General features: G+C 40.6%; 1 protein-coding gene across 1 annotated transcript; it reads right to left on the reverse strand.

The window, feature by feature from the left end:
* Positions 1–382: 382 nt before the first annotated feature.
* EFCAB3 (EF-hand calcium binding domain 3) lies at positions 383–27,901 on the reverse strand. Its single transcript, XM_031029253.2, has 10 exons — positions 27,870–27,901; positions 23,171–23,261; positions 20,111–20,181; positions 16,941–17,084; positions 15,323–15,394; positions 14,121–14,241; positions 10,757–10,950; positions 10,170–10,354; positions 4,519–4,641; positions 383–1,734 (listed from the first exon to the last, which is right to left on the reverse strand). Exons 1-10 carry the CDS (start codon positions 27,892–27,894, stop codon positions 1,408–1,410), a joined length of 1,353 nt encoding a protein of 450 aa, XP_030885113.2. The 5' UTR covers positions 27,895–27,901; the 3' UTR covers positions 383–1,407.

Here is a 27,901-nt window from a genome sequence, read left to right on the forward strand (position 1 = left end):
TCACTGTTACATATCCAAGTCCTAGAACTCGGGCCAGCACACATTATGCAACTCAATAAATAATTGTTGAATGAATGGCTGAATACCTGTTGCTATATTGTATTTCATCTGCAAGATGCCAGTTTCTACTGTCAACCACAGTGTGGGACAGATTGATAGACTGTATTACTATACATTTTAGATTTTCCAGAACAGATATACTTAAAAATATTCTCTCCTGTTATCCCATTGATCCAAGAAAATATCCCAGGAATTTTAATATTTTGGCATCCAAATTACATTTCTTAGATTGCCTATTACAGTCATAGCCATACCAAAAAAAATCTGTCAAACCATAAATCTTGTTTTTTGGGTAGAAAGAGTGGTCATGTCTATAAGATACTTTTTTTTTTAAAGATTTTATTTATTTATTTTTGAAAAGATTTTAGTTATTTATTTGACGGGGCGGCGAGGGGGAGAGAGAGAGCACAAGCAGGGGGAGCTGCAGGCAGAGGGAGAAGCAGGCTCCCTGCTGAGCAAGGAGCCTGATGCGGGGCTCGATCCCAGGACCCTGGGATCATGACCTGAGCCAAAGGCAGACGCTGAATGACTGAGCCACCCAGGCATCCCCAGATCTTGTTTATTTGAGAGAGACAGAGCGAGCAAGAGAGAGTGAGCAAGAGAAAGCACAAACAGGGGGAGGGGCAGAGGCAGAGGGAGAAGCAGACTCCCCGCTGATCAGGGAGCCTGACATGGGCCTCAGTCCCAGAACCCCGGGATCACGACCTGAGCCAAAGGCAGACGCTTAACCATCTGAGCCACCCAGGCGCCCTGCGCATCTTTATTAAATACACTAAAGAACAACAGCAACAAGTGTAATGGTGAGATCAACTATTTTTAAGAGGGATTCAAGAGATCAGCCCTATGATGTGTGACTAAGGAGCCTTAGGAACACCCAAATTTAATCAAGATTCCCTGGGAGATGGTGATATTATTCCCTGGAACTGAAAGATCATTGTCATCTGCTGCCTCTGGCCTCTTTTGCAAATAATCAAAAACCCAATGTCACTTAAACTCATAAACTCAGATGCTTATTGCTGAGAGAGCCCTCAGGGGCTCAGAGGGGCATCCCTGTGTTGAGGTAAGTGCCCACGTGCAGCTTTTCTCCTTCTGCCCAGGCACTTTTGAGCCAGGTGGGGGCAGCAGAGCGCAGCCATTTGCTGGGAAGATAACCGCATGGCCTCTAGTTACTCGTTCAGAATTAGGAAAGGGAAACCACATTATGACTTAAACTTTTTTACTGGTCAGAATCCAAAAGATGTCAACATTTCCAGCTGCTACGAATGTACTAGACAAAAGCAAGAAACCATAATTTTGATATCTATGAAAAAGTAGTTTGCAATGAGCTGTTTAGAAAATGTAGAAATTTCATTGTCGAAACCCTTTGAAACCTTTCCGTTTTCTTTTTCTTCCTGTCTCTGTGTCACACTCACTGATATCCGAGGAAGAAGAGTATACAGGGTTGTGGAAGGTATTCCTATTCATGTAGGCATCATATAACCTTAAGTCCTTCGGTGAAAGTAATTCTTGGCAAACATTCCAGGACCATGTATAGGTAGAAAAGGTGTCATAAAAGGACTCATTTTTAGTGTCTATTCCAATCAGATCCCCTCGGATCTTCCGCCAGAGGTTTAGCATGTCTTTCCGGTGCTCAAGGGCAATTCCCAAGTTATAGGCATCAGTAGCTCTCTTCACCTGCAGTGAGAGAACAGACATTTGCAGTAGTTAGCTTAACATATCTTTGACTTATGAACCACAATTCTAGACATCCCAAGAGTTACATTCCCAGGCTAGGTGAAAATCACCGAGTTTATCCATTGGGTGGAACCTCTAGAGGACATGTGAGTTAGGAGTTGATGAACAATCAAAATGTATGATTTGGGAATAATGAGATAAGACATTTATGAGAATATTAAAAACACAGTAAACTAAACCAAGGAGGAAATGTGGGATGGAGATAGTCTCTGGAGATAAAAGGAGTGCCAAGGATGGCACTCAATCCAGCCTAGGGCAGGGAGGGAGAAGATGCTGAGTAGTTCCTCGAGGATTTAACCGGATTGAGGGAGTCAGTGGTAATGGGAAGGTGTTATAGGGAAAGGAGAGAGCATAAACAAAGGCAAAGGTAATAAGCCTCTGGAGTTGGTAGGAGGCACAAGCATGTTGGTAGTGCTAAAATGTCGAGTTTTGAAAGTGAGAGGGAAGGAATGATGCAGGTAAGGCAGGCAAAATGTTGTCTGCTGTAGGGGCCCTTAGATTTGATCTCAGTGAGGCTGAGAGAGCCCTTTACTCAGTGAAAATCAAGCTGTAGTAAGTCACTACTTCTTTCTTTCTTTCTTTTTTTTAAAGCATTCTTATTTATTTATTTATTTATTTAAGATTTTATTTATTCATCTGAGACACAGAGATACAGAAGGAGAGAGAGAGAATGAGCAGGCGGAGAGCAGAGAGAGAGGGAGAAGCAGGCTCCCCGCTGAGCCAGGAGCCCAATGTAGGGCTCCATCCCAGAACCCTGGGATCATGACCTGAGCCGAAGGCAGAGGCTTAACCATCTGAGCCGCTCAGGCGCCCCTGTAAGCCACTATTTCTGATGGAAGTGAGACAAATCTCAGTGTGTGGAGCAGAAAATATAGTTGAGAAATCCTGCCATTGTTGAGAGGGAAAGATTCATTTGCAAGCAGGACAGGGATATAGCTACACCTTCACAATAGATCATTAGCAGCTGCGTGGAGAATGGGTGGAGGGGAGCAGCTGTGAGGCAGGGATAGGAGGTTGGAGTGTGTTGTCCAGGCAAGACCGAATGAGGGCCTCAATTAAGGCAGTAGTGGTAGGATGAAGGGGATGGATTTGAAAAATCTTCAGGAGAACAAGAGTAGCCACAGTTGGTCATAGGTGGATGTGAGGAGTGAGGACAATATATAAATTAGGATGATTCCTCGCCTTCTAGTTTCATCGATGGGGTAGATAGTGGTATCAATACCTGATGTCAAGAAGAATTCCCAAGGGAAGAGCCAGTTTGATGCAGATGATGAGTTTGGTTTGGACATGCACAATTTGATATGCTGAGACAGTGAGGTAAAAATATTCATCAGGCAGTGAGATAAGTCAAAAATACTGGAGAGAAGTCTACACGAGTGACAAATTTAAGAGTTATCAGGATGTAGGTGGCAGCTGAAACAAGGAGGGTAGACTGAGATCATCTGAAGAGTACTTGCCCTAATTGTTCCTTCACTTGACACAGAGATTCCCAATGTTCTGCTGGGTTACAGGTATGCCACCTTACTGATCTTCTCAAGCTTCTTAGCCCTTGGGGCAGCTGCTGCTGTAGACTGGAGGTCTCTGGCTATAAGCAGCCTCCATTTACTCCAGCATGAATATGTGCCATGATGAGACAGAGGTTGGGAGCCCACTCCTCTGTGGCATGAAGTACTGATGACCTACAGTTTCATTTATTCCCATATATTACTACTGCGTATTTCCTTCTCTTCCACCCTCACTCCAAGCTCTAGATCATGGAGGGCAGGAGCTATGTGCCCCCCGTGGCATCCCCTAATCCTAGAACTTTATTAATAATGTATAAATATTTACTAAAAAAATGAATGGATTAGTGCATATAATGGGAAGAGCAGTAGGATGGGACTAGAAAACAAGGAAATATCAAGACTTAAGGGGTGAACATTCAGGAAAGTGAAGTGAGAGGAAGGGACACAGAGCTGCAAGATGTAGTCTTTATAAAGGCTAAGGAAGGAGAAAATGCCAAGGAGAGTTTGATCACTAGTGTCAAATGCAGAAGGGAGGCAGCATGAAATACATACACCTCAGTCTGTCTTTGTGGAGTACAAAAGTTGCTAAGACGTCAGGGCACAAAAGTAGATAGGGAGCATAGAGCTGCAGTTAAAAGTGTGGATTCCAGAGCCAAGCTGCTCATGTTTATAATTCTGGCTCTTTTACTTCTGCCTTTAGAGAAGTCAACCTCCCTTGCATATTTGTAAAATGACAATGATAACAGCACCTATCCGGAAGGACTGTTGTGGTAGGTAAATTAATTAATGTCTGTAGAGTACTTCTAGAGTACTGTGCCTGGCACCTAGGAAGTGCACTCAAACTCTTCTTCTTCTTTTAGCTGCTATAATCAAGATGCTTTCACTCATCATGATTCCCTTAGTACACCTGCTCACTGTGACTGCTGGTTTGCTGCCTTAATTAGTTGCTATTTCCAGCACGACACAAACGAAGGTTTGACAGAAACGATGCTGGGTATGGTTCCATGGGTGATTAGCAGGATGAATTATCACAATTAACATTTGAATCCATTTGATCACAGAGCAAGAAGCGTCATTACAATGGGTAAAAATGAAAAATGATCTTGTCTTATTTTAAAGACATAGAGCAGAAAAAATATCTTTGGGATGGTTGTAGTATTGAAGTAGAAAATATTCTGATCAACGCGTTCTGGGAAGGCATGCAACAGTGAATACTCACGTGCTGTTTCATTGCAGCTGCATCCGTCACTGTCCAATTCTGCTTTTTCTTGAGTGTTTGGTCAATGGCTAGGATGTCACTTGGATAGCCTGAGACTGGGTTGATAGGCTTTATATTTGCTGCCTTTATGCACACACACACACACACACACACAAAGAAGGTTAGTGATATATTTTGGGTTAAATATACAACAAAGACATAATAAACAGAAATATGTCGTATCAGGAAGGGGTTTGTATGTGATTTATAAGGTTATTGCTAAGCCACTTGTCCATTGTTTTGGGGCACCTGGTAGCACCATGTGTAACTGAGCATTTAGCGAATTCTCTTTTATAATGATGAAGCCTACTCAGAAGTGCAGACCAGAAGATGGTTTATGTGTGGAATGGATATGGAGGGTAGAGAAGAGCCGACTCTATCCTCACCAAATTTTCCAAGCCATCACCAAGCACTGAAAAGTGAAGAAGGTGCCCTCCACGGAATACAACCTGTATTACTTCCAAACTTCCACTGGGGAACCAGCTGTCTATTTTCCCTGTTCCTGGGCTGCTGAACAATGCTGGTGGAAATCACGTAAATATGTGGATTGCTTCTTTGAAAACGTGTAGTACCCAGTCTCATCCAGGCTATTAGTACTGCTTGACCCTACTTTCCTTCATTAGATGCTGTTAATTCTCTTACAGATCTCATAGCTGTCTTCTTAGTGGCTGCTGGAAAACCAGATCTGCACACTCCCTCAGCTAATGATTCTCTCTCCAGGACTAGCTAACATGAATTCTTTTCACTCTTCTCTCCACCTTAGGATTTCTCTCCATTGTGTAGCCTGATTTTTCCTCTTTGCCTCTTCTATGTGAGAGTTTCTTTCTGATTTCCAAGACCAAAGTCTCCCCCCTGTATCTTTATTAATTCCCCTCCTGGACCATTTCCCTTCGATTTTCCTTGTTCCATGGCTGACTTCATGGGTGTGAGACTTGTGCAATCCCATAGGACCAGAAGGACCCTGAATTTGGTTTACTGCTCTGCTGTTGCTGTCTTTAAATTCTTAGTAATTTTTGGACAAGGGGCCCTACATTTCCATTTTGCCCTTGGCTCCACAAATTACGTAGCCAGCCCTGCCTCTCTCCTACATCTTCAGTTTCTCTTCCTTGGCCAGTGGTTGTCAGCTTTGGCTGCATGTTGGAACTTTTAAAAATACCAAAGCCTAAGCCCCATCTCAATATCTGATTTAATTGGATAGGGTTGTGGCCTGGACACACGGTGGTTAAAAGCTCTCCTTGGTGGTTCTGTTGTGCAGCCCGGATTGAGAACCACAGCTCTAAGGGCCCTTCCTCCTGGCTACTAATGTGCTCAAGTTCCCCAGTCCCGAAACAACTTTTTCTAGATTCTGATTCTTCATGATCCATGTCTCTCTTCCTTAACAGGTACAGTTTTTTTGTAAAATGAGCTGATTTCCTTTCCCCCCCGCCTTTGGTCTGCTTCAAATTTCTAGAGATACATGATAAATATCTTCCACTGTGATTATGGATTTGTGTATTCACTTTTTTAGCATGCATGCCTTTAAAACGTCTAAAGTTAATCCTTACAATTCTGTGAATTGTCACCTTATCTGTCAACTTGCTAGGTGCATACAGGTTCAAGATAGATATATCTTCCTGACAATTTAAAAAAATAATTAAATAGCATCTTTATCTTTAGTTATGTTTTCCTTAAATTTTACTTTCCCCATACTAATATATTGATACCAGCTCACTGATTTGTATTTGCCTGATGTATCTTTTCCTGTCCTTTTACTTTCAAACTTTGTGTTGTATTTTAGATGTGTCTCCTTTAAAGAACAGATATCTGAAAATTATTAAAAATCAGTCTCAGTATCCTTTTTTTAGACTTGAAAGATGAACCATTGTCTATTTTTTCTTTTTAATACTTTTTAAATAAACTAGTATGTTTTAATCTTTTATTGTGATTATTGATATATTTGGATTTTCTGCCTATTTTATTTTGCACTTTCTATTTTTCCATGTTTTCTCTTTTTTCTTGTTCCTTCCCCCTTCTATTCAACAGTTATTCATTATAATGATTATTCATTAAATTATTCATGATTCATTTTAGTGATTATCCTCACATTTTTAACACTCATTATAAATTTAACAAAATATAGGAAGCTTTAATTCTGAGTACCAGCCTCCTCATCTCCTGTGTCACTGTGGTGTATAGTATTTTAGTTCTTGTTGATCAGTACTCCCCAAACCAGTAATTCTTCTTTTCTTTTTTTTAATTTTATTTTATTATGTTATATTAATCACCAATACATTACATCATTAGTTTTTGATGCAGTGTTCCATGATTCATTGTTTGCCTATAACACCCAGTGCTCCATTCAATACATGCCCTCTTTAATACCCATCACCAGGTCTTTTCTTTTTTTTTATAAAAGATTAATTTATTGGGATGCCTGGGTGGCTCAGTCGGTTAAGTGTCTGTCTTCAGCTCAGGTCATGATCCTAGGTCCCAGCATCGGGCTCCCTGCTCCATGGGGAGCCCGCTTATCCCTCTGCCTCTGCCTCTCTCTGTCTCTCATGAATAAATAAAATCTTTATTTTTTAAATTATTTAAAAAAAATTTTTTTTTAAAAATTTATTTGACAGAGAGAGACACAGCGGGAGAGGGAACACAAGCAGGGAGAGTGGGAGAGGGAGAAGCAGGCTCCCTGCAGAGCAGGGAGCCCTATGTAGGGCTCGATCCAGGACCCTGGGATCATGACCTGAGCTGAAGGCAGATGCTTAACAACTGAGCCACCCAGGCACCCCTAAATAAATAAAATCTTAAAAAAATGATTTATTTATTTATTTGAGAGAGAGAGAGTTCACGTGTAGGGTGGAGAGGGGCAGATGGAAAGGGAGCAGACTCCTTGCTGAGTGGGGAGCCATATGCGGGGATCCATCCCAGGACTCTGAGATCATGACCTGAGCCAAAATCAACAGTTGGATGCTTAACCTCCTGGGCCATCCAGGTGACCTTTAAATGTAAATTTAAATAGCCACTGTGGCTACCATTATTGGAAGCCTCAGGTTTAGATTGTGTAGGACCCTGAGTGTTACAGTAAGGATTTTGGCTTTTACTTTGAGTGATGTGAAAAACCATTGGCAAGTTTTGAGCTGATTTTAGCAGAGCCACTTTGGTTGCTGTGTTGAGAATAGACTGCAGAGGACAAAGATAGAAGCGGACCATTTAGGAAGCTGTGGACACTATCTCTGCTGATATGATTAGAGACAATCTTGCTCTCAATAAATAAAGGCTTTGTATTATAATTTCCTTTCATCCAAAAGATACTGAGTCTCCTATAGACCAGTTTCTGTTCTAGGTGATAGGGATCCTTTAGTGAAAGAAATAAAGTCCTTGCCTACATGAACCTTATATTCTGGTTGGAGAGACTGACAGTAAACAGATAATGATCACAGGTGGAGGGCTTAGTGTTGGAAAATAAATTTAAAGGGGAATAAAGTTCCCCTTATTTCCAACTTGTTGGTGATATCTGCCTGTGGGTATGACTTCATCTGGAGAGATAAATTCAAAGTCTGAAGTTAAGGTCATTTGTGACTGTGATACTCCTCCAGAGTCTATTTTTTTTTAAGTTTTTATTCAAATTCTGGTTAGTTAACATACAGTGTAATAATAGTTTCAGGTGTTTCATATAGTGATTTAACACTTGCATACAACACCTGGTGCTCATCACAACAAGTGCATCCTTAATCCCCATCACCTATTTAACCCAACCCCCTACCCACCCCCCCTTCTGGGTACTATCTGTTCTCTACAGTTAAGAGTCTGTTTCTTGCTTCTCTTTCTCTTTGTTTCCCCTTTGCTTGTTTGTTTTGTTTCTTAAATTCCACATGTAAGTGAAATCATACAGTATTTGTCTTTCTCTGACTGACTTATTTCCTTTAGCATAATATTCTCTAGTTCCATCCACATTGTTGCAAATGGCAAGATTTCATTCTTTATGCACAATGGAATATTGCTCAGTCATAAAAAAAGATGTATATATCTATACACACACACACACACCACCTCTTCTTTATCCATTCATGTATCACTGGACATTTGGGCTGTTTCCATAATTTGGCTATTGTAGATAATGCTGCTATAAGCATTGGGGTGCATGTATTTCTTCGAATTAGTATTTTTGTGTTGTTTGGGTAAATACCTCATAGTGCAACTGCTGGGTCATAGGGTAGTTCTATTTTTAACTTTTTAAGGAACCTCCATACTGTTTTCCAGAGTGGCTACACCAGTTTGCATTCCCACCAACAGTACAAGAGGGTTCCCCTTTCTCTACATCCTTGCCAGCACCTGTTTTCCCCTAGAATCTTTAAAAATTTTTTATTTGGGTGGCTCAGTCGGTTAAGCATCTGCTTTCTGCTCCGTCATGATCCTGGAGTCCCAGGATCGAGTCCCGCGTTGGTCTCCCTGCTCACTGGGGAGTCTGCTTCTTCCTGTGCCCCTCACCCCACTCTCATGCGCTCTCTCTCTCTCAAATAAATAAATAAAATCTTTAAAAAACAATTTTTATTTTATTGTGGTAAGAACACTTAACATGAGATCTATGCTCTTAACACATTTTTGGTGTACAGTACGTTTTGTTAACTATAGGCACAGTGTTGCACAGCATATCTCTAGAATTACTCATCTTGCATAATTGAGACTGTATGCCCGTTGGTTAGCAGCTCCCCATTAACCCCTGCCCCCAGCCTTGGGGACTCTTAAACTCTATGCCTGGAGGGACTTCTAAGAGGTTTCATAGTGATGTGAACACCACATGGATTTCTGGAACCCAGAGATGCCTCACTGGTCTCCAATCAAATCTTTTTTTTTTTTTTAAAGATTTTATTTATTTATTCAAGAGAGAGAGAGAGAGGACAAGCAGAGGGAGTGGGAGAGGGAGAAGCAGGCTCCCCACTGAGCAGGGAGCCTGATGTGGGGCTCCATCCCAGGATCCTGGGATCATGACCTGAGCTGAAGGCAGATGCTTAGCCGACTGAGCCACCCAGGTGCGCCTCCAGTGAAATCTTGATGTTCTGCAGGCTGGGAGGCCTGTCATAGCCAGGAGTGAGGCCAGAGCTTCCTCAGAGAATACCCAGAAACCAAGGCATGGCTGCCTGAGACTTTAACATTCAGAGCTTGAAGTAGGCCAGAAGGTGTAGCCAGGACTATAATTAGGGGTCTAGTCCAAGAGCAGGATGGCCACTCCATCACAGATTGCGCCACTGAGTTGTGGACCTGGTCCTCTCATCCCATCGTATCTGGCCCAACCAAGATCTAGAGCTAGTTGAGGGAGCCCAAAATGCAGCTTCTGGTCACTAGGTTGAAGGGAGAGCAGGTGTAGGTAGGATCTGAGGGCCTTTTTATTGTTATTCTTATACTCTCCACCTCTAACCCCAAGCCTAAGGTTGTATTTTTCAGTAAGTTTAACTATTTGTTGAAATTAAATGAAATATTTATACTTGGGCTTAAATTTAGGAACATGGCTATGGAATCTGGTTTGAAATATAATGACTGAACATGTTTGTCATTAAAAAAGTATTAGTTCTGTTAAGTTAGAACTTGAAAACCTAAGTATTTAAATTAACTAATGTGACATAACCAAATCTTACCTGTGTCTTCCAGTCTCTTTTATGGAAAAAGTAGTTCTCAAAGAAATCCAGAGGCTCCCTTCTCCTTAGCATTTCTAATTTCTGTATGTCTTTGAATGGCTTTCCCATCACCACCCCATCCATATTAGGAAACAATGGAAAGATGGGTATTTTTGAATATGGGCTATCTGAAGGAGGACTGCACCCTTAAAAGATAAAAACAAAACAAAACAAAAAGATAAAAACAAAATACCAAAAATGGTATTATGAACAGTGTAAGAAGAAATTCGCATAAAAGACATACACGTGGTGCCTATTTTGCTTTTTTCTAGTCTTCTCAATGGCCATGACCCTCCTTTTCACTCTCCTCACCTCCCTCCCCATACATAGAGTCTAGGCTTCATCCAGACTCCAGGCTTCACCTGTATCAGGAGGATTCAGGTGAAGATGTGGATTTGCTTTCAAATGATATCTGTGTGACAGAGACCAGTCACTCAGAATAGGCTGTGGTCCTGCTTCTTTAGCATTTGGCCTCTAGTATTTATTTCTGACCAGTAGTATACAAATAAATCCTTTACAACAAGGGGGAGAGGACAAATGGTTCTTACTCTTGAGCTCTTCAAGAAATTTAAGTAAATCCTTTTCTTGCATTATTGCAATTCGGGCAGCATTAGCAAAGGCAGCTGTGCTTGAGCTTGGAGGTGTGCATATGTCTGGTTTAAATCTCCTTTTCCCATAACCCAGAGTGTAGGGACTCCATGACATTCCTGATGTGGTATCTTGGAATTTTCTTCGGAAATAGCTAAAAAAAAAAAAAAAAAGTAATCCAAAAAAAGAATAGAAAGTGCTATATAGTCCTGCTGAAAAGGTGTCTTATTGGACAAAAAGAAAAAAAAGTCTAGTGGCAAGTTATATGCTGAATACATTAATTAAATTAATTCTTTTTATAAAGATCTTATTTATTCATTTGAGAAAGTGAGAGAAGAGAGAGAGAGAGAGAAACTGCATGAGCAGGGGGTAGGGTTAGAGGGAGAAGCAGGCTCCCCGCTCCAGGGAGCCAGACGTGGGACTCGATCCCGAGACTCCAGGATCATGACCTGAGCTGAAGGCAAATGCTTAATGACTGAGCCACCCAGGCACCCCCCTTATGATTTCTTAACTACCATCTTTTTTTTTTTTTTTTAAAGATTTTATTTATTTATTTGACAGAGAGACACACAGCGAGAGCAGGAACACAAGCAGCGGGAGTGGGAGAGGGAGAAGCAGGCCTCCCACAGAGCAGGGAGCCCGATGTGGGACTCGATCCCAGGATCCTGGGATCATGACCTGAGCTGAAGGCAGACGCTTAACGACTGAGCCACCCAGGCGCCCCTCTTAACTACCATCTTAACCACGAAATCTAACTCTACCTCTTCAGTCCTGACTTCACTTGGCCTCACTTTAGCATTTAATACTGGGGGAAGTCTGTCCTGGTTTAGATTTGTCTGTGGCCCTGGCTTCCGACTTCACACCATCCTGGTTCCCTTCTTGATGACTAATGTTTCCTTTGCTGACCCGTCTGTTTCTTTCCATTCCACAAGTATGGGAATTCCTTGTGGTTCTGTCCTCAGTCCTTTGCTTCTTTCCCCGCCCCCTCCCCAGCATGGGGCTAGGGAGAAGTGCGAGGCTATGAAGCAGGTTTAGGAGGTCAAACGGGTGGGACTTGGTGATTAGCTGGATGTGGGGAGTGACGGAGCAGCCTGGCCTCAAGGAGGCCAGCACGGACTGAGCGGAGTAACAGGGGGCAAAGAAAAAGAGGTCAGAGGTGGGTGCAGATCACCTGGAGGGCCAGTAAGTCATGTGAAGTGTGAGGCTTGCACTCTGAGGGAAATGGGAGGGTTTTGAAGGTTCTGAGCAGAGGAGTGACATGATCCGACACTGTGCTAAAAGGACCATTTGGTGCTGTAGGCGTCAAGGCATCAGCTAGGCAGAGGGAGTGTTGAGAATAGACTGTGGAGCCAGCAAGTCATGCGGGTGGGAGTCAAAAGGTGCAAGCAGGGAGACCAGTTAGGAGACAGTGATCCAGGAAAAAGCTAATGCATGTAAAGTGCACACTCAGAACTCTGCACGTAATGCTCAATAAATGCTATAGTCAACTACAGGAATACCTATCAAATTCTACCATTATCCAGCTTGAGACCAGCTTTCTCAGAAACTAAATGAATGACCTTTGCCACTCATTTGACAGTTATTTATGTGATATATTTTGTGTCATTTCACTTTTGTATATTTAGTAATCTACATACTTATGGCTTTTTCTCTCAATTTATATTTTAAGTTCCTTAAATGCAAATGCTACGTATTAAACACTTGATCTCCTTAGAAACCAGGTGTATGAAAAGCAACAACCATAATCATCATCATAATAAAAACACCATCAGCTAAGATTTCCTGAGAGGCAGTCTAGGAGGGTAGATGGGAGCATGGGTTCTAGAATCAGACTGTTTGTGCTAAAATCTAGGCACCACTGCCCCTTGGGTGAGTTACTTAATACCTGTACTTCAGGTTTTTCATCTGTAAAATGAGGATAATAGTACCCATTAAGAAAGTGAGGATTAAGGGCGCCTGGGTGGCTCAGATGGTTAAGCGTCTGCCTTTGGCTCAGGTCATGATCCCAGGGTGCTGGGATCGAGTTCCGCATCGGGCTCCCTGCTCCTTGGGAGCCTGCTTCTCCCTCTGCCTCTCTCTCTCTGATGAATAAATAAATAAAATCTTAAAAAAAAAGAAAGTGAGGATTAAAACAGATAATATATATGTTTTATGACTATTCCAGCTACTTCCACATAATAATAATATATATTGAGCTCCAGGAATTTTTTTTTTTTTTTAAGATTTTATTTATTTGAGAGAGAGAGAGAGCACCAGCAGGGGGAGTGGGAGAGGGAGAAGCAGGCTTCCCGCAGAGCAGGGAGCCCGATGCGGGGCTTGATCCCAGGACCCTGAAGATCATGACCTGAGCCGAAGGCAGACACTTAGCCGACTGAACCACCCAGGCACCCCTAGCTCCAGGAGTATTTATTGAACTACTTCACCTGCATTATCACATATTATCCCCACAACTGCCCTATAAAGTAAGTATTATTATCATTATTATTTTAAGGTAGGTATTATTATTGTTGTTCCCATTTTATAGGTGAGGAAACCAAGGCTGAGAAATTAAGCAATGTGTCAAATTTGTGTACCAACAACAGGCATTTAATAAATGCCTTTGAAATGGAATGAAGAGTAGAATTTTGTGTACCCTCTGGTTCCACATCTGACAAATATAGGATAGCATAGAGAGATGATTATCCATTGAGGATTCTGAAAACATTCTGTATTTTTAAGTCTGAAAGGGAAAGCAGAATGCTTTGAAAGAATATGAGCTAAAAGGATTGATAACAGCAATATTCAATATCTATAATACAATGATATAAATAGTTTGAGGAAATTTATCTTTGGTGGTATTTGCTGGAATAAAACACATTTGAGTGTGAGGATGTTTCTTCATCCTCTATTCTCAAATTCAGTTCTGGCTCAGCTCCAGTCCAAAGGCTACTTTGGGAGGTCTGAAATTGCTCTACATCATCCCAGAGTCAAAAGAGCCCCTGGTAGTTCCAGCATGAATGGGAGTGTCTTCCAAACTAGATTTCCAAGCCCACCCGAAGTCATCCCTGGAAAAGTTTTACTCTTCTGGGATTCTCTAGCTTAGGGTAGAAGAGTCTGAACCTTCTTGGCTATCTTAGGCCCTCAGTGGGCCCTGAGATGGTCTGAGGTCAGTCTTGCAATTTCAGAGTTAGCACAGTTGGGATGAAGGAATAAGGTCCCATGTGGCATGTGAGCTTTGCCACAGACTCCTTCTCCTTTGTTTTGGAGCAGACCCTGTGGAGTAGGATGTAAATAGCCTCATAAGTGCTTCTAAGAAGGCCAATTTTACCCTTCTTTGCCACTTACCTTACTATTTCCATTATAGCCTTTCTGGGTAAAGCTGAAGTCTCTACAAGCTTTGATAGGATTTCAAACAACAGGATCCCTGGGTTGCCAGCTGAATCTAAACATTTCTCCTTTTCTGGAACTATGAAGGGGAAAAAAAATTCAAAATGCCTTCTGAAAAAACATCTATCAAAGGAAGTAATAAGCCGACAGTCTTTTTAGTCTATTTACAATATTAATACTGAGCCAGGTACTAGAGAATTATAGAAAAACATTCAAAATCTGTTCTGTTTGGTAGAAAGGTCATTTTGATTATTGAACAGACACAATAATCATTAAAAAAATGCTTTTAGTTCCATGACTTCTAAGTAAATATTGACTTGTAAGTTAATACATTTAACATAAACATGATTTATGTATTAAGGACTATTGTCTTGTTCTTCTGGGTAAAGGAATTGCTGATCAATGTATCTCAGGCTTGCAGGTAAACCCTCGTTACTACAGTAGTACTTGAAGCAGCAGCTTCTGTCTCTTCTAAGGACAGTTCACTGCCTATGAATGAATGTATTTTCAAAACTATACACAGTATTTGGAATTTGGTATGTATTTATCCCAGAAAACATGGCACAAATTGTGATTAGTTTTTCCCAGGCAGACTGTAAAACTCATAAACCATCAGAGGACTTAAATAACAGTATGTCAAGGACACCTCCACATCACTTACAACCTTGTGTGAGAACATGCTCTTTAGCCTCCAGCCAATTCTCCCATCCTCCCACCAAGGGCAGACTTCATCAGGGTGAGGAAGAAATCTTTTGGGAATAGTGAATTATTGATACCCCCCAGTTTGCAAGAAAGAGAGCATTTGTCTTTTTCTAAAGAATTTTTCATTTGTAAAGGGAGTACCTTCCAAAGTAGCACATGCACTTGGTAAAGAACATTATAGGAGGTGACAGAATTTTTCTACACTATTCCAAGTGTTCCTCATTGGAGACCAAAAAGCAGTGTCTCCTGCAGAAGGACTTGATGCATTTAAGTTAAAATTCTAAAACTGTATCAATTTGCTTAGCAAATATTGTTTCGGAGAAGTAGTACGACAGTAAATCTCATGCCAGAGTACACCTTCCTCACTTGTCTCCTGCTCGGAGGCCTAAATGAATAATGGTTACTATGCAGCGAATCACAGCCACCCAACAGCCATGTTCAGCAATCTCTCTACTCACCCACAGCCTTAAGGAAGCGGTTCTTATCTGTTAGCACCTTTATAAAGTCTGAGAAATTCACCTTTCCATCTCCTGCAACAGAAATCTAAGGCTCAGAACAAGGATATAAGATGCATTTTAGTCATCAGATTACATACTAAATATAAAATGAAAACACCTTGGACTATTCAATACTTAAAATCAGACAGCATGGGGGGGCGCCTGGGTGGCTCAGTTGTTAAACGTCTGCCTTTGGCTCAGGTCATGATCCCAAGGTCCTGGGATCAAGCCCTGCAATCGGGCTCCCTGCTCAGCAGGGAGCCTGCTTCTCCCTCTCCCACTCCCCCTGCTTGTGTTCCCTCTCTTGCTGTGTCTCTGTCAAATAAATAAATAAAATCTTTAAAAAAATCAGACAGCATGTTAAGGCTGGAGATGCGCTCAGGGAAGCACTGGTCTTCTTGAAGTGGTTTTGGCATCGTTACGCGAATCACCCACAGCCGCTAGGAGCAATGGTGGGGTATAAACATCAAACCAGGGGCTCCCAGTCCCTGCAGTCCTACCCACTCACTCCTTTCTGAGAGACTTGCCATTTTTGCAAGGAATCCATTCCCGCTTTCCCACTCCATACCCACCTCTGATATTTCTATTATTCTAACACCCCCAAATTGTACCCAGTCTCCTCTAACTTATAGGATAGTGTTATTAAAGACATATGTGTGTGTTTTGATGCAAGAACAGGAAAACTGGGCAGTTAGTGGAAACAAGTGACACCTTAATTAACTGGTGACGCTGATTCATACGTGGAGCTTATGCTAATTGAATGGGGCACTGCAGTTGGGTGGGGAGAGGTAAGAGGAGGTAATTTGCTAACTATATATTCCATACAACATATCAGCTTGGGCTATCTTCACTAGGTCAGTATATTCAAAGGAAATATTATCTAAAAGCTTTAAAAATATCAACAAAAATGCTGTGGCATTTAAAATTCAATATAGGTGGGCTCTAAGGATCAAAGGAAGATTTGTACTAATATGATTCAAATGGAAACAAAGGGCTTGGATTTTCTTGGTAATGTGTCATTTTTGAAATTGTCAATGCCTTTGTATCTGTTATTTCAAGGCACCCTCCAAAATGTATATCATGATAGGTAATCTGAATTTAATATTGAAATGCGATAGTCACTTTTAGTTTCCATACAGGATTTTTCAAAGAATAGTCCATTTTGTAGCATTAATTTGATTTTTTTGCATTAATTTGATTTTGTAACTTGTACACATACTTTACTGATATCCTTAAAGAGAAACACATATATGTACTTTTGATAATGAGGTATATTTGTTTATATAATCACTGAAAGAAAAATATATATTTATAAAAACCTTTTTTTTTTAAAGATTTTATTTATTTATTTAATTGACAGAGAGAGAGAGAGACAGCGTGAGGGGGAACACAAGCAGGGGGAGTGGGAGAGGGAGAAGCAGGCTCCCCGCTGAGCAGGGAGCCCTATGTGGGGCTCGATCCCAGGACCCCAGGATCATGACCTGAGCCGAAGGCAGTCGCTTAACCAACTGAGCCACCCAGGCGCCCCTATTTATAAAAACCTTTTATGAGAAAAATAATTACAAGTCAAAGTACTCACGATCAATATCAGCACATCTTAATTCATTATAGACATCATGCTTGGTTAGATTCATTCCCAACTTAGCTAAAGTGCACATCATTCCATGTAAATCAATACAGCCAGTTTTATCCTTGTTAAAGAAGTTGTAGGCATCTTGAAAGGCTGAGGAAATGTAATTAAGTTAGTCAGGCAGTTATTCAAGAATAAGTACATATTCTAAGGGAACTAGGACTGACTATATAGTTGATTGGACATCACGTTCTGAAAAAGTATTGAGAGAAAAATGGGTACTTAATAGACATTTCATATAAAGGACAATGTCCTTCCATGAGATTTGAATTGGAATAAACTAGTTTGTGGAAAACCAAATATGTTGGTAAAATGGCCTTTGAAAGCAGTCCATACCTTAATTTCTAGAATCTGTGAATGTATTACTTATACGACGAAAGGGACTTTGCAGATATAATTAAGATAAATTACTCTGGATTACTGAGTGGGCCCAATCTAATCACAGGGTCCCCTAGGCAGCTAGAAGCAAGAGAAATGTAGCAGAAGGGATCAGAGAGATTCAAAGCATGAGAAGGACTCTTGCTGGTTCAAAGACAGAAGGGGCAATGTGATGTGGGACACAGACCGCTGTCAGGGGCTGAGAGAGGCTCCTGGCTGACAGCCAGTAAGGAAGTGAGATTTAACCCTAGAACCACAAGGAACTAGGTTCCACCAAGAACCTGAATAAGCTTGGAAGAAGATTTTCCTTCAGAGCCTCTTTTTTTTTTTTAAAGATTTTATTTATTTATCAGAGAGAGAGAGAGAGAGAAAGAGTGTGCACACAAGCATGGGGCAGGGGCAGGCAGAGGCAGAGGGAGAAGCAGGCTCCCCGCTGAGCAAGGAGCCCAATGCGGGACTCGATCCCAGGACCCTGGGATCATGACCTGAGCCGAAGACAGACGCTTAACTGCCTGAGCCACCCAGGTGTCCCCCTTCAGCGGCTCTTGATTAGAAGCCAGGGTGGCCAACTCCTTCATTTTGACCTTGAAAGACCCAGAGAAGAGGAACTAGCCAAGCCCAACTGGACTTCTGGTTCACAGAACTGTGAGATAATAAATCTGTGTTGTTTTAAGCTGCTAAGTTTGTGGCAATTTGTTATGGCAGCAACAGAAACATGATGCACCAAAATGGACCCAAATTATATGCATGTGAATGTTTTGAATAGACTCAAAGACATACTCAGGGTGTTAACTGGAGCTGAAATTAGACACGTATTTTCTAACATTAGTGAATGAAGAAATAAACCCAGAACAAAGTATATCTCAAATGGCACCAGAATAAAACTTATGTGAAGTCACATTCAAGTGTTAGCATCTGCATGTATGAGAGTCATTCATCCTATAGAGATATAATGGTACCTGCCTTATAATTGTGTGAGTGGGTAACATCTTTCTCCCTTGGTTGAAGGCAGGCTTCTCTAGGGTGGAGTCATCTCTGACTTGTTTCTAATTTCTCCCAGTATTTCTAGCATGTTAGTAGGCATGCCTTCTATCTGCCAGGCGCCTAGGATACATTAGTGCCCTAAACAGAGATCTTTGCCCTTATATAAATGTAATGAATAGGTAAGTTGGATAGCATGTTAGAAGGTTAGAAGATGTAAGTGCTCTGGGAAAAAGAGAAAGTAATGCAGGTTGGGGGGGGATTGGGAGTTCCAGGGATTGAGGGATAGGTTGCTTGTATTAAATAGCTGAGATGTGAGCAAAGATTTGAGGGGGGTGAGGGAGTGGATCTCTGGGAGAGGAGAGGACCAGACAGAGGGAAGATCTAGAGCAAGGGTGCTAAGGGGAATGGGCCTGGCATATCCCAGGAACAGCAAAGAGGCTAGTGTGGCTGGAGCAGAGTGAGCAACAGAAGAACAGGAGAGGTCAGAAACGTAATGTGTGTGTGTGCACATGGTAATGTTTTACAGTTTTAGATTTTATTTTATATTATTTATTATTTATTTTTTTTAAAGATTTTTATTTATTTGAGAGAGAGAGAGCAAGCACAGAGCACAAGTGGGGGAGGGGAGCAGAGGGAGAAGCAGACTCCACACTGAGCAGGCAGCTCGATGCGGGGCTTGATCCCAGGACCCCAAGATCATCACCTGAGCCGAAGGCAGCCACTTAACCGACTGAGCCACCTAGTCGGTTATTTTTTTTTTTTTTTAAGATTTTATTTATTTATTTGACAGAGACAGAGACAGAGAGAGCAGGAACACAAGCAGGGGGAGTGGGAGAGGGAGAAGCAGGCTTCCCGCTGAGCAGGGAGCCCGATGTGGGACTTGATCCCAGGACTCTGGGATCATGACCTGAGCCGAAGGCAGTCGCTTAACAACTTTGATTTCTGTTTTGTTTTCAATTGGTTCCAAACTTGGAGCCTTAGCCTTCCCAGAACGTTCTTTCTTTCTTTTTTTTTTTTTGGACTTTTTTATTGTTATGTTAATCACCATACATTACATCATTAGTTTTTGATGTAGTGTTCCATGATTCATTGTTTGTGCATAACACCCAGTGCTCCATGCAGAACGTGCCCTCTTTAATACCCATCACCAGGCTAACCCATCCTCCCACCCCCCTCCCCTCTAGAACCCCCAGTTTGTTTTTCAGAGTCCATCGAGGAGACTTTCTTTTATGCTCCCCAAACACTTTATACTTCCCCATCATAACTTGTATCATATTGTGATTTAAATGTTTCAGTCAAAAATGCATGGTTTAATGGTCTGACTTCCCTGAAGGACTTCCTATCAGGGCAGTGACCATGTCTGATTCGTTACTTGTTATGTTTCCCATGCTTAGTATACTGTGGGCTTTACATGAATATTTCCTGTTTGGACTAATAAACAATAGCCAGTATAGCTATTTATACTCTGCTCCGTTACTTGATTTCTATTTGACTTTGCATTTGTTTTCTGTATACTCACAAGTTCTTATTTGAATAAAATTATTTGTCCAGGACTGTCCAAATTCTAGGAAGATGTCTGTTTGAAAGTAATCCCCCTTCCTTCCCACAAATTAGACATTGAATTAGAAATTTTGCTCTCAAAAAGCAGAGTACTACAGATAACTCTTGAAATTGCAGATCTCTCTTAGAGAAGAAAATGATCAGATTTATCAAGGGGCCTTAGTTGGTGCTTTCATTTGAGGGCTTATTGTCATTACCTTGCATTTGTGAAGCATTCAGCTTCTTTGCTTTGCTTTGGCAGGGGAGAGATCCTGGTAAATCTTTATCCCTGACAAAAGACATGAAAAGATTTAATACACATATGAAACCAGCAAATATTAGTTCCATTCATCAGTTTTTGCTGACTGGAACGACTGCAAGCATCACAATATATCCAGAGTCTCACCTCCTAAGGGACCTGTTACTGTCACTCACCAATAGTTACAGGATGGACAGTGAGAAAATGCTGGCCACTGAGGTCCACATCTGGCCTATACCTGCCCATCGCCCTTACACCCTTAAAAAAATCTGATTTTCTACATTTTACAAAAGAGGAAACTGAGGCTCAGAGGGATTAAATAACTTGTCCCAAATTGCACAGATAATAGGTGAAAGTCATGGGATTCAAATTCAGGTTTATCTGACTCCAATGCTCAAGGATATAAGCCCTACACTATTCTTATTGCTAGAAACAGAAGTTGTTTCAAATTTTTAAGTGGTATAAATAATCTTATGGTGAATATCCTTATATTGAAAGCTTAGTAACCATAGTTATCTTATGACTTTAACTGCCAAACTGTATTTTTACCAGCATATTAGATAGAGGTAGATATAACTACAATTCTATACTTATACATCATCTATAGGTGTATCAACTATCTATCTATCAATATCTATCTATCTATCTATCTATCTATCTATCTATCTATCTATCTATCTATCATCTATCTATCTATCAAATCATCTGAGACAGAAAGCGCTTCTGGAAAGTCTGGAACCCTGGGCGACTTTTCATTTTCTCAGAAAAATAAAATCTGGAAAAAGAGAAAACATATTAATACTTTGGGGATATTTTATATAGATCTGCAGGAGGTTATTAGTTTAGGAATATAAAAAATATATTACGCAAAACTGGATTTGCTTATAATATGGTCATTTAAAAGTAGACTTAAATAATCATGATTTTATAAGTTAATTTTATTTAAAGTATATTTAGCTGTGAAACTAAACTAAAAGTTTTAATATGGAATCTCTTAGTTTTTGTTTTTACGAGAAGCAGTTAAAAAAGTGAAATGGGAAGAAATACTAAACACGCTAAATTTAAAAAGTTATGGTTTATGAATTTAGCATCCTCTATAGTATCTAGTAAGTTCAACTCATTTTCAAAGACGGACCTAATAAAAACAAAGGTGATAAGGTCTCAAAATGCACCATTCCTTTTTTGACATGGAATTTTACCTAATTAGTCTTATTATCTCTGCTTTTACTAATACCAATTTCTTCTTCTGGTGTTTCTGTTCTATCACCTATTTGAACCTCTGAAAACTCAAGTTGGCCCTTACGCAGATATGTTATTTTATATTTGTTGTATTTCTAAATATAAACGAATTTCTTTCGCATGACATAAAAGATGCAGTAGATGGAGAAATATAGAGTTCTCAAGAAGCAAGAGGAAAGTAGAAGGCCAGGCAGTATGAAGTCTTTACTAGCTACATCAAAAAAAGGATACTCTTGGCAGAATTTCAAATCTTATCTTGGCTCACACATGAGAAACGGTCTTTTTAAATTATAACGTTTCAAAGGTTTGAAGTACCTTAGCTTTGGAATGAGCTCAGTCTGGCCTCTCATCTCATGTAGGAATTCCCTCCATGTGTGGTATTGTCAAGTCTTTGCTTGACTACTTTCAAGCATGTCACTTGTTCCAGAGACAGCTTGTAATGCAGGGTAAGGGAACCATGAGATCAAGGGATTTGGCAGCTATAAGGCTGTCTTACCCACATGCTTCTAAAAAAGGTCAGTAAACTGAAGACAGTATGGAATTTGGAACCAACCAGACCTGGGTGAGATGTTAACTCTGCCACTTAGTAGCTAGGTGATTTTGGGCATTCTGAAAAGTGGGAATAAAAATATCCATCATCTAAAAAAGGTCAGTAATCTATTCTTATAGCAGCGGTATAGTCAAGGGCACTAGGGGAAATACTCTCAAAGTGGCACAGAAAATGGTTGGTTTGAGAGAGAAGAGAGGCTTTTCTTCTTACACTCTGATAAAATATAGATCAGGCTCTTACTTGCAGTCATTAGTGGCTGAGGTTTATTGGAATTTGTAATTACCAGACTGAGAAAAAAAGCTATTGTTAATGTCACAGGCAAATCTCCCTTCCCAATTTTAGCTCAAGGTTAGTCATGACTAATTTACCCAGATTTCATTTCACTGGCCACATTTGAGCTATAGACTATATTGACTTGCTTAGGGGATTAGGTCTTCTTTCTGATCCTCTAACATTATTCTCCTTTAAACTGGCACTCAAAATATCTTAATGTATTACTGACAACTTCTTAAGCCCTCTAGGGTATTCTGACCCCCCACACAAAAATTCCCTCTCATTTGGGGGAACAGGAAAGAGGACTTTTTGTTTCTTCAATCTAAAAGAATATATATATTTTTTTCTTTTCATAAAAAACCTTTCTCTTCAATTCATATATTTGGTTTTATAACCAAATTTATCACAAGGTACTTGAAGAGCCTTCTAACTTGTTTCCTCATAACCTTTATGGTTATTTATAATATTTATCACCTTAATAAGTCTTCACCTTAATCTATTCGGGGCGCCTGGGTGGCTCAGTTGGTTGGGTGTCCAACTCTTGATTTCGGCTCAGGTCATGATCTCAGGGTCATAAGATCAAGCTCCGAGTCGGGCTCTGTGCTTAGAGCAGAGTTGGCTTGAAATTCTCTCTTTCCTCTCCCTCTGCCCCTCCCCCTGCTCATGCATGCACGTGCTCTCTCTCTCTCTAAATAAGTAAAAGATTTTATTTATTTGTTAGAGAGAGAGAGAGAGAGAGAGTGAGCACAAGCAGGGAGACCGGCAGGCAGAGGGAGAAGCAGGCTCCCTGCTGAACAAGGAGCTCAACGTGGGACTCAATGCCAGGACCTTGGGATCATGACCTGAGCTGAAGGCAGACACTTAATTGACTGAGCCACCTAAATAAGTAAATAAGTAAAATCTTAAAAAAAATAATTCTTTACCTTAATCTATCACCCGAATATATTCATTACTTACCTCTTGCCATGGGAGCTGGGTACTTTTGTTAGAGGATTTAGCTTAAATTTTGATTTAATGTCAGAAACCGCCATGGGGCCAATAACTCTGTCTGGAATTCAGAAGATACAAATAGGATCAAATCACAGATTAATTCCTCTATTTTCTTTTGCAACTTTCCTAGCTCAAGACCTAGATTTTGAAGTCCAGGGCCTTGAGGAATAGTAATATGTGCAAATTCAAGTTAGAGGTATGTGCAAAGTTGGAAGGCCATGTGGAAGGATCTCTTCACTGTCCCAAGATCTCTAAGCAAAATGTCTTATCCTTGTCTCCCCCCCCCCAATAGTGTCATTCTAATCATATATAAAAATAAGTGATACCATATGACATAGATAAAGCATCCTGGAAATATGTGCAAAAAGTTATTTAAATAATTTTAAATAAAGACAAAATTTATTTTTTAAATCAGAACATTTCATATTATAATTGACAGAGAATAAAATGTTACAGCATTTCTAAAATATTTACCTAATTGTTTATATCTTGGATACCTGCCTGGTAATAAATATTTTCTAGGATTTCCTTCTGGGAGGTCCATCCCTGCCCTGTCAGTTCTTACGAACCCACTGTATGGGAACCCAAATGTAGGAGCAGAGGTGGGATACAATGCTCTTTCACCACCCTAGACCCTCCTGAATGAACTTTTAACCACTAGAGCCTCCCTGGTCCTGCCTTTCCACTTCAGCAGTTTGGGTATCAGGGCCTATGGACCAGGAGCTGGGTTGGTAGGGCTTCCCCCTTCTATTGGTGGTTTTACCTCTCCAATTGCAATTTTCAAAGTGTAGACTGTATTAAATAATACTGGGTTGCTGATTTAGGAATGATAGACAAATACTATGAAACCACAAAGAAAGTCTTTGAATGTGTAATTACAGTTTGGTCCATTTTCCTAGGTCTTCACCTCAGAGCCTGGAAAGCCAGTTGTTTCTAAACAACTCAATTACACGTGTTCAAAATCTGGAAACCTACCACAGAGCTGGGAACTCCGGAGAGGCTCAATAATTTAGGCACTTGAAAGGGGCTGTGAAATTATCCTCATGGTGCAAAAATAATCATTACTTTAAAAAAACTACCTTCAATCTCTCATAGAGATGAGAGATTTAAAAAAAAAAAAGGACTCAGCATAGATTCCTACAAAATCCAGATATTTGCCTACTTTTAAGCCATGCTACCTACCACTTCTGGGCTTCAATCAGATCAAGAATCCAATAAAGGGTTTGTTCCATCATACAACTGTGACCTCATTCACTTCTCAGGCTCAGGCCCAGGTGAGAATGACCTACAAGCTCCTTCCAGGTTTAGAGCAACCATGTTTTCAATGTGGTCTGTTTAGCACCCTTGGGGATGTGTGGGTGTCAATTACAGAGTGAGAACATTTTGACACTGTGGGGATTTCAGGGAAGGGGAAGTTTTTTGGTTTTTTGGGTTTTTTTGTTTTAATTCTGTATTACTATAGTTTCATGTTAAACATTAGTCAGTTGGAAGTTGTTCAAATGAAAAATTTTACCTAAATGCCTTGATTGAATGGTGATTAAGTACCATTTCATTAATTGCTTAAGCCCAGGAAGGACAAAAGTATCCCAAACTCTCATAGGCTTGTAGACTATAGTATTACTGGAAAGAGTGATTTAAAAAGAACAATTACAAAAAGATTATGATTGTTTTAATTAGAAACCTTAGTATTCAAGATCTCACATGTCTCATGGCATTGTAAATCATCTAGGACAGGAGTTAGGCATGTCTTTAGTCTTCATCATGGCCAAGCACAGATACCTTTGGCACCCAATGTTTAGCTTGAGCCCCCCAAATTATTTCAGGCCTCACTTAGTAGCTGCAGTTCTAGAGGCTTTCTATTCCTGCTCTCAGAGTTTGTTTATTGTGGGCATAATTTGACATTTCCCTAGTCTTTCTGAACTTGGTACATTGCCTCCTATTCCGCTTTGGGATACAAAGGAAAAGAAAGGGATGGTTTAATTTACAAATTAATTAAACAAGTATTTAATAAGGGCCTACTATGTTAGGGCCTACCAAGATTAAAATGGGAATAATGGCAGTTCCTATTGGATGGGATTGTTGAGAAACATATTAATATTATTATTTTAATTATTATTATTTCAAATTGTGGTAAAAAAAGAAAATTTATGATCTTAACCATTTTAAGCATACAGTTTAGTATTTTTTTTAAAAGATTTTATTTATTTATTTGACAGAGGGAGACACAGCGAGAGAGGGAACACAAACAGGGGGAGTGGGAGAGGGAGAAGCAGGCTTCCTGCTGAGCAGGGAGCCCGATGTGGGGCTCGATCCCAGGATTCTGGGATCATGACCCAAGCCCAAGGCAGATGCTTAACGACTTAGCCACCCAGGTGCCCCGGTTTAGTATTTTTTTTTATTGTTATTTATTTGTCAGAGAGAGAGAGAGATCACAAGCAGGGGGAGCGGCAGGCAGAGGGAGAAGCAGGCTCCCTGCTGAGCAGGGAGACTGATGTGGGGCCGATCCTAGGACCCTGGGATCATGACCTGAGCAGAATGCAGATGCTTAACGGACTGAGCCACCCATCTAATCCAATCCATTCATTCCATAAATATTTTTTAGTGCCTATTTTGTTCTAGGCCCTGGAATACATCAGGGAATACATCTAGCCAGAAATATTGTTGATTCCATCTTCAAAATATATATGTAATCAAATTACTTTCCACCATCTCCACCTCTACCTGTTGTTCTGGTCTAACTGGTCTCCCTGCTTCTGCTCTTGCCTTATCCACTACCTGCCAATCTATCCTACACATAGAAGCCAGGATAATCCTTTCAAAACTTAAGTCAAATCATGTCATGTCTCTGTTCAAATCGTCCAGTATTTTCCTATCACTCAGGGTAAAAATCCAACCTTTATTTATTTATTTATTTTTGTGAGCAGCAAAGCAAAGTTTATCGAGTGATAGTAAAATCCTACCTTTATAATAGCCTTCAAGGCTTATATGATCTGTTCCTGGCTGCACCTGCATCACCTCCTTATTGGGACATCTTATTGTACAACCCTGGAATTGTGCATTGCATAGACTATGTGACTGAATGTGATGGTCCTGTCACCTAGTTCTATGACCTTATCTCTTCCTACATTGCCCTTGTTCACTCTGTTCTAGCCAGAATGGCCAATTAGCTTTTTCTCAAATACTGCAAGCATGCTCTTGTATAAAGGCATTTACACTTGCTCTGCCCTCTGCATGGAGTGCTCTTGCCTCAGATTATTTATGGCTCACTCCCTTACCTCTTTATCTTTTTGCTTAAGTGTCCTTTATCAGCAAGGCCTTTCTTGATTACTTTCCCTCACTTGCAGAATTCCCTACACCCCTTTTCCTTGCTTTATTTATTTATTCACTTTTTATATTTACATTTTAGGTAGTTAACACACTGTGCAATATTGGTTTCCGGAGTAGAATTCAGTGATTTATCACCTACATACAATACCCAGTGCTCCTTATAACAAGTGCCCTCCTTCATACCCATCACCCATCTAGCCCATCCCCTAACCTCTTCCCCCCGTCAACCCTCAGGTTGTTCTCTACTGTCAAGAGTCTCAGGGCGCTTGGGTGGCTCAGTCTACTGACCAACACTCTCTTGGTTTCAGCTCGGGTCATGGTCTCGGGGGTGTTAAATCGAGCCCATGTCAGGCTCTGTGCTCGGCACAGAGTCTGCTTGAGATTCTTTCCCCTCCCTCTCCCATCCCCTTTGTTCCTCCCCCCGCTTGCACTCTCTCTCGAAATAAATAAATAAAATCTTAAAAAAAAAGTCTTTTATGGCTTGTTTCCCTCTCTCCTTTTTTTCCCCCCCTTCCCATATGTTCATCTGTTTTCTGTTTTCTTTCTTAAATTTCACATATGGGTGAAATCGTATGGTATTTGTCTTTCTCTGACTGACTTATTTCACTTAGCATAATACACTCTAGCTCCATCCACGTTGTTACAAATGGCAAGATTTCATTTTTTTGATGGCTGAGTAATATTCCATTGTATATATATACCACATCTTCTTTATCCATTCATCAGTTGATAGACATTTGGGCTCTCTCCAGAATTTGGCTATTGGAGATAATGCGCTATAAACATCGGGGTGCATGTACCCCTTCAAATCACTATGTTTGTATCCTTTGGATAAATACCTAGTAGGGCAATTGCTGGATCATAGGGTAGTTCTAATTTTAACTTTTGAGGAACCTCCATACTGTTCTCCAGAGTGGCTGCACCAGTTTGCATTCCCAGCAGCAATGCAAGAGGGTTCCCCTTTTTCCACATCCTTGCCAACACCATTCTGACAGGTGTGAGGTGGTATCTCATTGTGGTTTTGATTTGTATTTCCCTGATGATGAGTGATGTTGAGCATCTTTTCATGTGTCTGTTAGCCATCTGGATGTCTTCTTTGGAAAAGTACCTTTGCTTTATTTTAATCTCTGTAATCTCTGTCATACTATTATCTTATTCTTTTTGGTGCATATATCTCTTCACTAGAGTGTAAGTGCCATGAGGGTAAGGATTTTTGTCCTAAACATGTAGAATAAGGCTTGGCACATGGTAGACACTAACTGATTGTTTAAATGAATGCATACATGCATCCATTCATCCCTTCAGCAGATACCCTACTATCTGCTAGGAACAGACTCACCTTTAGAATCATGTCCAGTTTTCATCAACTTA

This window comes from Leptonychotes weddellii, chromosome 15, assembly GCF_054177405.1.
Source record: "Leptonychotes weddellii isolate Sample4059 chromosome 15, ASM5417740v2, whole genome shotgun sequence".
NCBI lineage: Eukaryota > Metazoa > Chordata > Mammalia > Carnivora > Phocidae > Leptonychotes > Leptonychotes weddellii.